At 32.0% G+C, this 13087-nt stretch overlaps 1 protein-coding gene across 2 annotated transcripts in view; it reads left to right on the forward strand.

Moving 5' to 3' along the window:
- HECTD2 (HECT domain E3 ubiquitin protein ligase 2) overlaps positions 1 to 13087 on the forward strand; it is a 100274-nt gene that overhangs the window by 62559 nt on the left and 24628 nt on the right. For both annotated transcript variants that reach the window (XM_074295857.1, XM_074295858.1), the window contains 3 exons: positions 7130 to 7237; positions 8021 to 8153; positions 11165 to 11253. In XM_074295857.1, the coding sequence (XP_074151958.1) occupies positions 7130 to 7237; positions 8021 to 8153; positions 11165 to 11253 (330 nt within the window). The remainder of the gene's footprint in view (positions 1 to 7129; positions 7238 to 8020; positions 8154 to 11164; positions 11254 to 13087) is intronic.

Raw genomic sequence — 13087 nt, forward strand, 5'->3', positions numbered from 1 at the left:
AAGACTATAGCTAAATTCAGATTAGTGGAAATAAAGAATCCTTTGAAGTGATTGAATGTTTTAAAGCATATTACTATTTAAAGTTAGAATTATGTAAAATATGCTAATTCATTGCAATCCAATGGAAATATGTAGTGTGAATTCAAATTACTCAGTTACTTCAAGCAGATTTATTATGCACACTAATCATAACCTAGTTTTATACAGAGAGGAAAGGCAGGAGAAAAGCTATGGAATGAATTCCATTCTAACCAGAATTGTTCAAAGAAGGGAAAAATACAGGGGGGGAGAGGTAGGTAAAAAAACAAAAAGAAGGAGAAATACAGATAGAAAAAGAGAAAGAGAGATGAGAAAATCAGAGGCAGAGAGACAAGAAAGACAGTTGAGTACCAAAGTACATTTAATTCCATAAAGAAACAGGTGGGGAAAGGAAAGAAATAAGTAAAAGGGCAAGCAAAGGTAGAGATTATTCCTAAGCAAAATTAACTAAGAAGGATAGATCTCAAAAGGAGGCTTAAAAGAAAATATAAAAACCTATAATTAAGCCTCTTAGTGAAGGAAAGAGAAGTAAAGGAGTAGAAGCAAATTGCACCAAATTTGTAACACTAGAATTTTTACACTCTCCTCTCATATATCACTCTTCTTCTTTAAAATGAGAACAGAAAGCAAAGAGAAAATTAAAAGAACAAGGTGAAAAGAAAAACCCAATTCATTATCATAATAGTGAATATGAATGGGATAAAACCACCCTTAAAAAGGAAGATAATAGCAGAATGGATTAGAAAGCAAAATCCAGCAATATGTTTTTATAAACAAAGGGGAAAGGAAGAGAATAAGCATTTATATGGCATCTACTATGTACTAGGCATTGTGCTAAGTGCTTTTTATTTTATTTTTTTAAACAAATATCTCATTTGATCCTTACAATTATTCTCTATAGTTCTATTATTATCCCCATTTTACAGTTGAGGATACTGAAGCAATCAGAGATTAAATGATTTACCTGGTGTCATACAACTAGCAAGTGTGAGAGTCTGAATTTGAACCTAGGTGTTCCTGACTGCAGGTCCAGTACAGTATCCACAATGCCATCAACTGCCTTTCGAAACACATCATGCAGAGTTAAAATAAAGGGCTAGAACAAAAATCTATTTTGCTTTAAATAAAGTAAATATGCAAGAATTATGATCAGTCCAATGACCAATCCTAATTCCAAAGATCTGATGATGAAGCATGATAGCCAAATCCTGAGAGAAAAGTATACTTTTAGTCTTAGTCAACTTATAACGTAAAACTACGTTTTGCTTGACTGTTCATGTGTATTATAAGAATTTTCCTTTATTCTTTTTTCAGTTAGAGGAAAGGAAGAAGAGAAAAATCAATGCTTGATAATTGATAAAAAGTAAAATAAAGTTAATTTATTTTTTTAAAAAAGCCACTACAAGTGGTCTTATCCTGACTTTGATTTTCCGTTTGCTTCCAACATAAAAAAAAAAAAAAATAAAAATTGTTTTTATTGGTCACTGTCAGTTTCAACTTGCTTTGACATTTGGCAGTATTCTTAAAAAGACATGCTGCTCAATTACCTAATCTTCTGTATGTGCATTTTAAAATTTAAGTTGATGAAAGGCAATGATTTCAGGGGAAAATCATTGTAAATGGAGTTGAGATATGAGTTTCATGTTTGCCCCTGAAGCTCACTAGTGGTATGAACATGTATCAAATCACTTAATATATCAAAGCTTCACTTGCTCATTTTTAAAACAGGGAAAACAATGCTTTAAGTAGCTATGTGACATAGTTGCCTTGAGAATCAAATAAGCTATATAAAAATACTTTGTAAACAATAAAGAATTTTGTAAATCTTAGCTATCATTAATGTTGTTCAATAATTTTTCTGTCATGTCTGACTTTGCAACCACATTTGGAGTTTTCTTGGCAAACATACTATAGTGATTTAGCATTTGTTTCTCCAGATCATTTTACAAAAGAGGAAATAGAGTGAAGCGATTTTCCCAGAGTCACTTATCTAGTGTCTGAGGTAGTATCTGAACTTAGGAAGATGAGTTTTCCTTATCCAGGCCCAGTACTCTATCCACTGTGCCACCTAGCTGTGTCTATCATTGAGGAGCTCCCTGTATGTCCACATTGACCTCTCTAGCTCATCCTTACTTTTGTTCTTCATCTCATTTATTTTTTGTGTGGTTGGAGTTTCATTTTAAGAAATATGCCATCTCTTCTGGGCCAAATTTTCCTCTTTAATTTCAGGCTATGTGGAATTCCACTTATCTCAATATGCAGATAGACCAATTTAACTAGACATATTCTTGAATCCTTTGTTTCCAAATCTTATCATCATTTACTGCCTTGCCCATATTATTCTAACAATCTTCCTCTTTTGTTCCTGCTCACTTACTTCTGAATAAGAAGTCATAAAACCATCCTGGGTTTTTATTGACTATTCCTCCCTGCAATCATAATCCTGCCTAGTTGTCAGAAATGACCACACAGTCCCCCCCCCCCCCCCCCGCCCATCACCATACCCCAAAATAAACTCTCATAGCTCCCTATTATCTCTGAGCTCAAATATAAATTCTGAAGTTCAGCCATACTGCTCTTCTTGTTGATGCTTTTCTGGAAAATATTCCATCTCCTCTGCTTTGCTAAAGGTCTGTCCCTTATTCCTGGATGCTCTCTCTCCTCACCTTCAACCCTTAGAACTCTTAGCTGTCTTCAAGAGCCAGATGAAGTTTTGCTTTTGGCTCGTGGCTTTTCTTGGACCTTCCAGAGGCTTTTTCCTCTACATGTCTATATGATAGACAGTATATATATGTTTATCTATGTACAACCCATTTCCCACATTAGAATGCAACCTCCCTAAGGACAGGCATTGATTTCAATTTGGGTGATTTTTAAAAAATTTGTATTCTTAATATAAATTACTTAGCATTAATTACTTGGTACATGATACTCACTTAAATTTCTGTTGATTGATTGGTTGATATCCATTCTCTGAGCTCTTTTAGTATCTCCTGAGTATATCTCAAACTATGTCCATCTTTTTTCTTAATTATCTAATATGAAATTTATAAATAGTATGGTCTTGTCCCTTCCCACTGTTCCTTTCATTTCTAGTTTTTACTAGTTCCTTTTGATAAAAATGAGTTTTAGAAAAGAGTTCTCCATATCACTTTCTCCACACACACACACACAGACACACACACACACAGACCTCCAGAAAAACTCTCTCATCACTATTGTTTCTTGCCTCCATGACAGATTTTTAGTATTTTTTGAGCTTGTTGTTCAGTTCCTCACTCTGATCTAATGACTTGTAGTATGCTTTCATCCCAAGTCACTTCTTTTTCTCCTTAATATTTTCCTTTACCATTCTTGATCTAGACTCCTTCATTATTGCTACTTTTTTTTCTGATTTGTTCTTTTTGAACACTGTACATATTCTGTCTTCATATTCTAATCATAAGTAACAATCAACCAGGCCTCAGTAATACGTAGGAGGTTTAATTTACCTATTTGCATTAAATCTTGAATTTTGTTAATTATACATTGAACATTTATCTAATAGATGTCTGAAACATATGTCTTTTGCTTCCCTTCTCTGGATATTGTCTCCTGTGAAATATTGGTTTTTTAAACTGAATTTTATTCCTGTTTTATACTCACCAATCTCTACTAAATGTTATTCCTGTATTTTGTACTTGCCATTGTAGTAATCAGTCGGTTGAAGATTCTGACTTCAATACTCTTGGTCAAAAGTGCCCTTCAAATTTATTTCAACTTGCCCTTATGAGATGTGCACCATTACTGGCAAGATCCCATCATTTCTTTATTGTAATCCATTTTCCAAAAATCCATACCTCATTCTCAGATAATTTCTTCTCAGCCAGCTATTTATTCTCATAGAAGCCTTCACTCAGATTTTATAGTTTCCTGCTCCGCTTCTGCTAACTTTTTCTATTTTTGACATCAGAAATACTTTCTAAACACCAGCTCCTAGTTTCTCTGAATTCTTCCTAGTCCCAGCATCTGATTATTTTGTTTTGTTTATTTTTCAAAGTCAAATTCCTTATCACCCAAGTTTTTGCCCAACACAATGGTTAGACCTACCCTTGAAAAGCAATCTTTATTTCTTCATCTACCATCCCTAGGAGTTTGCCTGTTGTATAATGAGATAACATAGAATAGCAAATCTCTGAGAAAAGTTGGTCATAGGCAAAAGGTCAGGAAATTTGGCTTTGGACCCTTATACCTCCCTTAGCTATTTATACTCAGTTACCATGGAGCAAAGTTATTCAATACATACTTATTAAAGTTAAATTTGTCATTAAATTTGTCAAATCGACTGTGTTGTCCATTTCATTTATACATTATTGACACTTTATCATACTTCAAAGATCTGTAATTTCATCTGTGAGAGTTTTTCTTCTGCCAATGTAGATCATAACTCCTTTTTAATTTGATTAATGTTTTTCTAGAATTACTGTTTCTGAAAAAGTTATCTTTGTTTTTCTGATTCTTTTGGACTTTATATCACCTTTCATCCCCTTTTCTTCCTTTCCCTTCTCCTCCCTCTCTTTGGTGATGAGTGTCTCCAATTTTAATTAGGCTATTCTTTGAAAAAAATGGGCCCATACTCACAGCTTTTTCTAACTTAATAGCACTTAAGAGTAAGCCCTCCTTGCATATCCTCGAAGAACAGAGGGCCCTCTCCATACCATGCTGAAGCATGTGAATATAAGACATTAGTGGAGTATAATGACACTCCTGTCTATATTTAGGCATATAATTTATTGTTCATTCATCATAATAATCTGTTCACAGATTACAGTGAGTTGTAGTACTGTTTGTTTTTTAATAAAAGAAAGTACATAGGAAAAAGAAGGGGGTTTGTGTATATGTGTGTTTATTTGTATGTGTGTCTGATCTGAGAAAATAAAAAGAGCCTCAGGAGCATAATTAGTATAAAATCTAAAGATTATTTCCTTTGGTAATTCAGTTCCCAGAAGGCAAATATTTCTTTTTGTCACAACCCAGGAAGAAAGCTTTCAGTGATTGGTGACATGCGTAGTCAGCCTTTACTGATCAAAGGACTCAAAAGGGCTATGAGTATGGGGGTACTAGAAGAAATTTCATTGATTATGCCTGCCAAGAGAGTTCCAAAGCCCACACTGCCCCTTGGAGAAAGAGTTTAACAGGTATTTTTTAGTAGAAAAACTCACCCTTGATCTTGTGTAGATGCTAAAACCCAACAGTGTTTAGTTGAAATAATTCAAGGGGTAGTCCCTATCACTAAATCTATTATGCTTTCTTCCCTTTATTTTCACTCATACTATTCAATATTGATTTTTATTATCTTTCCCTTGACCTATGATTTTTGATATGGGGAGGGAGGGTAGGAACCCAAATCAAGACTCTGCAAAATTTTGTCAAAATTTATTTTAGCAGTTGTCCATTTGTAGGTATTTTTCTTTCCTTATATTTAAAAGAAATAATAAGATGTATTTAATAGATTTGCAGTTTCATATGCAATCTTTTTATTATACTATGATATTTATGGAAATGCTTGTTTTATTCCATAAATTAAAAAAATAAAGTTAAAAAAAGAACACATGACATATATATTTTTGCCACCACTTATATTCCTGGGTATTCCTAGCCTGTTATTCCTTAAGGGGAGGTCAAGATTCAGAGGAAAGGGCAAAGCTAAACAGTAAATCATTAGGGTCAAAAGTACCACCTCAGAACAACGACAAGGAGAACTTACAATGACAAAGGTTTTTTACAGTCTACAGAGTGCTTTCCTCAAATGGCCCTATGAAATATAAATAAATGTGGATGCTGTTTTGCAGGTGAAGAAGCTGAGGCTGAGTTTTGAAGTGATTTATCTCTAGTCCAACAGAGCTAACGAGAATCAGAATTAGGTGGTAAACCCAGATCTCAGGGGTCTGAGTCTACTCAGCTTTCTAGTATGTGTTAGAATTTGAGGTTTCCAGAAACTCCTTTAATCAACATTATTTTCTGTAGCCTGTCTCAGTACCTAAAATTCCATCATTTGAGTGAGAGTCCTTTGGGTCATAACTCCTATTAAAATATTCCCATGGGAGAAAAATCACATTCAACTTACTGATCTTTTAACATCTTAGTGTGCTTTAATTTATGGAGTCTTTTCCAATATAGCAACTCACCAAGAAAGTAAATTCTCCCTGAAAACAGAATACTAAACAAAGTGAAAAGAAAAGTACAGAAAAAAGATAATACTGCATATGAAAGTCAGAACCATTTCATATGTTATATTGAGGAACCTAAGGGCGATTCATAAGAAAGAATTAGTCACCAAGGAATGAAGGTCTCTGGACCCAGAAAGTTTTAGTAGAGTTAATTGGATAAATCATGAAAATCGTCTTATTGTATGGATTCTTTTCTTAAAGTAGTTTTTTTAAATTTTGAAATAGAAATAGTAGTACTTATCTTTTTCAATGACAATATTTTTTCATTTTATCTAATACACAAGAGCTCTATTTTCTTTGTTGCAAAAAGGTAACGTCTTGTGAGAGATATTTTTAATGTAAGTGAGTAAAAGAGGCTTGAATGTCTTCTTCCTGATCATAGTTTTAAAAAACCATTCATTTATAAAATACTCAAGATATCATTTACCTGACTAGGAGCTAACATTTTCTGTTTCATATTTTGTTAATGAAACTAGGAAATTATCTAGCTTTAGAAAATATGTTGGAAATTCATTATAAAACTGTTAATTTCCTATGATTTGGTTATTCTAGACTCTATGAGTTAAACTATTCTAAAATGTTAAAAGATCACTAAGACCTAATTCTTGGATCCCATCCAAGGTAGGTTGATGACTGAAGTACAAAAAGGCATCTTAAAATAAGGCAGTTTCACCAATAAAATGGACTTGTGGCACCTGTTTATAGTGGCTGCCTATAGCAATATTCCAAGGTATAACTGTTGTTACCTTTTCAGAATTATCATATGATATCCTGATGTTAGCAAAAATATTACATATTTTATAAAATCTTATTCTTTTATTAAAGTTTAATAAAATTATACTTGTGAAAAACTGAAAATGTTCTTTCTCTGATTAAAATAGCAGAGTCTGGTGGACAAAGTTTCTCGAAGGCAAAGGCCTGACATGAATATGCTATTTCTAAATATGAAAGTAAGAAGAACGCACCTTGTTAGTGATTCACTTGATGAGGTACAGTGAAATGATTTCTCATTAATATTTATCACTTGAATACTTAATATTTTCAATTCATTCAATTCAATTCATTTAATTCATCAAGGACTTGATATATGATGGAAATATTGCTAAGTAATACTTTTTTCTAAATGGTAATGAATATTTCTAATTTTATTTTAATATTGTGATAACAATTAGGATATATAGTTCGTAATAAAACCCCACATTCAATGGAATTATAAATTACCAGAACTGGAAAATTTTAGAGATCATCTACTTTTATGTTCCTTTTTTATAGCTAAAGCAAAATATATTGCTAAAATAGCACAGCTGAATTCCAATCTTGGACTCAGATTTCCTTGTCCCTTTCTGATAGAGTAGTTTCTGAATATTTATAATTCAAAATAGGTAAAGATAAAATGAAGAAATAGCCTGGGCCCTTGTCCTAATTGTGTCACTAACCAGTTATCAACTTTAAAAACAAAAACAAAAACAAAAACAAAAAAAAAACAACAACCCACTTTTCATTATCTATAAATGAAATTTTGAGATTAGATGATTTCTTAAGGCACTTTCAATTCTAAAATAACTTGAGCTATTTCTAGATAATAATCAATTTTCTTCTAATGTCCAAAATTTTACCTATTTTTCAGCTGGAATAGAATAGTCATTTAATGTTCTAAAGTGATTCAAGTGGTTTTAAAATTTTAACAAGTTGATGAATTAGAAAAGTAATTAATGCGTATTCCCCTTAGTTAAAAGATAACACCTTCACATTTGGGTAATATTTTTAAACAGTTGACAAGGAAAAGAGGAGACTTAAAAAAGAAGCTAAAAGTGACATTTGTGGGTGAGGCTGGTCTTGATATGGGAGGTTTGACAAAAGAATGGTTTCTTCTTCTGATTCGCCAGATTTTTCATCCAGACTATGGTAAGTACTTGTGGTAAAAGTTTTTCAATTAATATGTCCTCAAATTCACTTAGTTAACTAATATAGTAATTTCAATCTAGATTATAGTGACTTGCTTTGGCCTCCAAAAATTATATAATCATAGACACAAATGCCAAAATGTTATTTTTAGGTTGTAAGAGAAAAAAACAACTTAAACTTAAAGGTTTTAATAGTTTCATGATATGACTACTCAAGTGCCCTATTTGGGAACACTAAGAATATTAATGCAGAAATTATCCCAAAAATTTTAAGACATTATAATTACAGTCTTATGTATTATCAGCTATTCCATAAACTACTGCCATTTATCCTAATAAATTTATCTTATGAGCGTTTTCTATTTAAAACTATTTTGATGATTTATTACAAGGTATTCATTCTATTTTTAATTTGTTAACTAAATTTATCAGTACTATTAATACTTTCCCATGAAGATTATTCGTTGTTCTCTGACTTTTCATTTGAAAAATGATAAATGATTTAAAAGAAATAGACTAAGATTACTTAGTTTTGTCTGGAAATATGATTTTGCAACAGTATTTTTTAAGCCATTAGAATATAATTTGCTAAAGGAACTAAATATATATAAAAGTTAAGTCATCCAGTTACAGGGAACAAGATATAATAGTAATGAGCTATACTGGATTTTTGTGCCTTGGCATTTACAAATAACACAGAATTCCTTTATTTGGCTAATTTGGTGTTTGGTCCATGATTTCATTGGAATGGGTAATCTTCCATAGATAAAATTGACAATCCCTTCCTATCATTTTTATTCCACATAGTTTTCATTCATACCTTTTCACAAAGAGATCCAACACCATGTGCCAGAAGTCTTTCCTCAGATTGTTTCAATATACTTAAAGTAACATAAAGGCCTAATATAACTCTTCATCTTAGTGTAAATGTGACCCAGATTTATCAGAATATTTTAGTGGAGTACCAGTTCTGGCAAATTTTACTATGAATGAAAATCTCCAGGTAGAGTGGATGCTTTCTGAGGACTAACTTAATGAAGAACGGAATGATTTATCACAGGTACCCTGGTCACTTCGTGATACATTCTTTGGTCATAGTGCTTATGAAACAAAAGAAAATTCAAAATGTTCATTAGTTTCATGGAGCTGCTTCCCTTTGCTTCAGCAATGATGGCAAAGTAGTGTAAATGAGGTCAAAGAGTTTTAGGAATCTTACCTATTCATATTGTAATTGTGAGATCTTTGGCCAGTGACCACTAAGTGTACATATGACTGGAAGGATGGAATCATATCAAGCTTTACATTCTTGCAATAAGTAAAAGACAAACAGGGGATATTGCTAAATGGAAAGATGGATCATGTATCTCCTTAGGGAGGGAAATAAATAAATTAGCAGAGTTGATTTTTATTGTACATACAATAGTTAAAAAAAAAAAGATGTCTTTATAGGACATTTGATAGTCTCATATTTCATGAGAAAGTCATGTGATCTCTCTTGAGCTTCAGTTTTTCTTGTCTGTAAAGTGGGATTAATAACAAGACTTCTGACTTCTTTGGTATATTGAATTCCAAGTGAAAAAATTTTCTTTATAATTCAGACCAATATTGTCATGCCATTTGTCTCTGACATTGAGATGTTAAGGGATTTGCACAAGGTCACACAGTCAGGATATATCAAAGGCACAACTTAAACCCAATCCTTCCTGACTCTTGGGTGACTAGATCCTATTGCTACTCTAGCTGCAGCTTCTTTATGTCTTATCATTACCAGAAGGCTGACCACGAAGGATTTTTTTTATAAACTATGGCAACCTATAAAATAGCCAACGGATAATTTTATGCAGCTGCTTCTGAAGTGATGGTGGCAAAGTAATGGGAAAGGGGGAAGAAAATACTAAAACTGTATGATTCTATGTATAGAATAAATTGACTTATTGAGATTTGAGGTATAATCTTTGTCAAAAAGCCAACAGTGTAACAGTACTAGAAAAAATGAACCAGATAAGAGACTTGTCAGTCTTTCAAATGAAACAGCCCCTGCCCTAGAAGGCAAGAAAGCCTTGAAAACTAGTTTTTGATTCCTTTAGAGAAAGCTTAGATAACATATAGATATAGATATGGATGCAGATGCATACATATGTACAGTAATACACACAGGTATGTATATACAGGTGCGTGTATGTGTGTGGAGACAAGGGTATTCCAAATATCTTAGTCCTGTTTTAAGCTAACTAGAATAAGATGTTTGAACACACTGTATAAAATTTTAAAGATCTAAACAGTATTTTGTATATATATATATATATATATATTATCTGGCAATGATACTGATTTACATAATATATTTTATTTGATATCATTTGTCTTCTTTAGACTAGAACTCAAAGAATTATCTTAAATAGAATGTTTTTATAACTATCTTTTTTCATCCTCTTCGTTAATGGAAGTAAGAAAGTCATTAATAAATAAAACCAGTGAATAGTGCCCAAATTTAATTTTGCATTTTAACATTTGAAGTTCATCTATCTCCTGTGCTGCACCAGAACAATCAACATGATCATGTTGACTAAGGAGAATTTCATCCACTTTGTTTCTGTATTTACCCTTTGTTTGGGGCTGATGGTCTGTACAATTCTCTCAAGATAGGCATCACAAAGAAGGCAAAAACTTCACAATCCAGCAAATGAGTAATTCCTAAATAATCAAAAATTGACTTGATTTTTAAAAGTTATGCTCTTGTTGGTTAATAAAATGCCACTCTTCAAATAGTTATGTGTTACCAATACCAATTGTATCAAAATAAAACTATGTGACTGATGATAGATAGATGATCGAGATATGGTGATTAGGTTATAGAGTTTGTATGAAATTGTTTTAATGGAAAATAAATTTAGGAAGAAATCCCTTTACTATAAAGAAACTTCTATACATATGAATTTTATCTGATTTTTATTGAGTACTATTTTCTTTTCTAAATATATTATTTTAATAAAATTGTTTTTCCTTCCTTAGGCATGTTTGCATATCACAAGGATTCACTTTGTCATTGGTTTAGCAGCTACAAATGTGATAACTATTCTGAATTTCGGTTGGTTGGAATTGTATCCTTTAAACTGTCCACTAGGAGGTGCTAACAGACTAGAGAAAAATTATTTCTCCACTTTTTTTTTTTAGCAAATTACAGCCTTATGTGTAAAATAAAATGATCTTATTAAATGTAAACTTTACTAATTTCTACTAACTCCTACTATTGCTGCTGATGCTGTTACTACTACTACTACTACTACTACGGCTATTATTACTAAAACTACTACTACTACCACCACTACTATTACTATTACTACTACTACTGCTGCTCCTCCTCCTCCTACTACTACTACTTCTGTTTGTCATAAATAGGATAAATCAATTAGATAAAAATATAGACATTAAAAAGTTAGAAAAATAATTTTCATTTTTTCTAGATAATCATTATGCAATTAAAATGATTTCTATTTTAGATATAACCTGAATTACAATAAACTCAAATGCTTCAAATTGCAAATTATTGTTCAACCATGACTTAATATTTCCATAATCTTTATTTTGCTTCTTATTATATAAGGTAACAAAATATCATTATTTGAAATTAGTTTATTCTTAATGAATTAGCTTGAAAATTTTCCTAAGGACATACATATTTACAAGAAATAATTTGATAGGTAAGTTAGAATTGATAGAATAAACACATTAAGAAATTGAGTATGGGTCTTATACTGCTTATGGTAGCATAGAACTTTTAATCTTATAAATTCTTAGATCTAAATATTATCAAGAAATTAATTATCACGATCTGGTTGGGGTTACAAAACATATATATGTGAAAAATGGAATAATCATGTAAGATAGTCAGTGAGTGGTAAAATACAACAAGTGCAGCATAGGTTCAGAGGCAGGAAGGATCACTGGATTATAGTAATTGAGGAAAACTTCACAAACAAGACAAATTGGAATTGATTCTGGAAGAAAGACCAAGATATAAATCAACCCAGAGGAAATGGAGAGGCAATACAAGTACAGTTAATTGCATATGGGAAAGTATGGGACATATTTGAAGGATGAATAGGCAAATTTGGCTGAAGCATACAGATTATGTAGGAGAATAGTAGAGATGAGGCTGGAGAAATAGGTAGAGTTCATGCTTCATTGTCAGAGTACTTTTTGAGTTTTATTCTATTACCTGCAATAAATGCCAAGGAAATTAGTAAACTTGTAGAAAGAAAATATATAGTAATAACTTGGCTCTACAAATAGAGACATATTATACAAAGGGCATTTTATGGAACTATTTTATGTCTCATTAAGTCATTTACTTCCATTTGTTCAGTTCTAATTTTTATTGAATTAGCTTCTTCAGTTTTTTAAATTTCCTTTTCAATTTTTAAAATCTCCTTTTGCATTTGGCCAATTGAACTTTTAAATTAATTTTTTTGTTCATTGGATTTTTTTTTCCATTTCAGAAATTATGTTTTTCAAGGAGTTATTTTCTTTTTCCATTTCACCAAAACTGTTCTTTAAAGAATGATTTTCTTCAGACAATTTCTGTTTCCTTTTCCAGAGCTCTCATTTCCTTTTAACTTCTTTTTTTTCCTTCTAACACTCTTTTAAGATCTTTTTTGAATTCTTCCAAGAGAGCCTTGTGAAACACCAACCTATATCATATCACCCTTTGAGGCTTCATCTGGAGATGTTTTGCCGTTAGTGTCCTCCGGATTTGAAGTCTGTTCTTCCCTGTCTCCATAAAAGCTATCCATGGCCAGAACTCTTTTTTGCTTTTTTGCTCATTTTTAAGGGTTGAGGTCTGCTTTTAGGGAAAAGGGGAGATTGTCCCAAGCTTCCTCTACAGGCCACAGTGGCTTTGTGCTGCCCTGGGGCCATTGCTGCCAGCTTCCCCAT

The sequence above is a fragment of the Sminthopsis crassicaudata genome, chromosome 2 (assembly GCF_048593235.1).
Source record: "Sminthopsis crassicaudata isolate SCR6 chromosome 2, ASM4859323v1, whole genome shotgun sequence".
NCBI classification, from domain to species: Eukaryota; Metazoa; Chordata; class Mammalia; order Dasyuromorphia; family Dasyuridae; genus Sminthopsis; species Sminthopsis crassicaudata.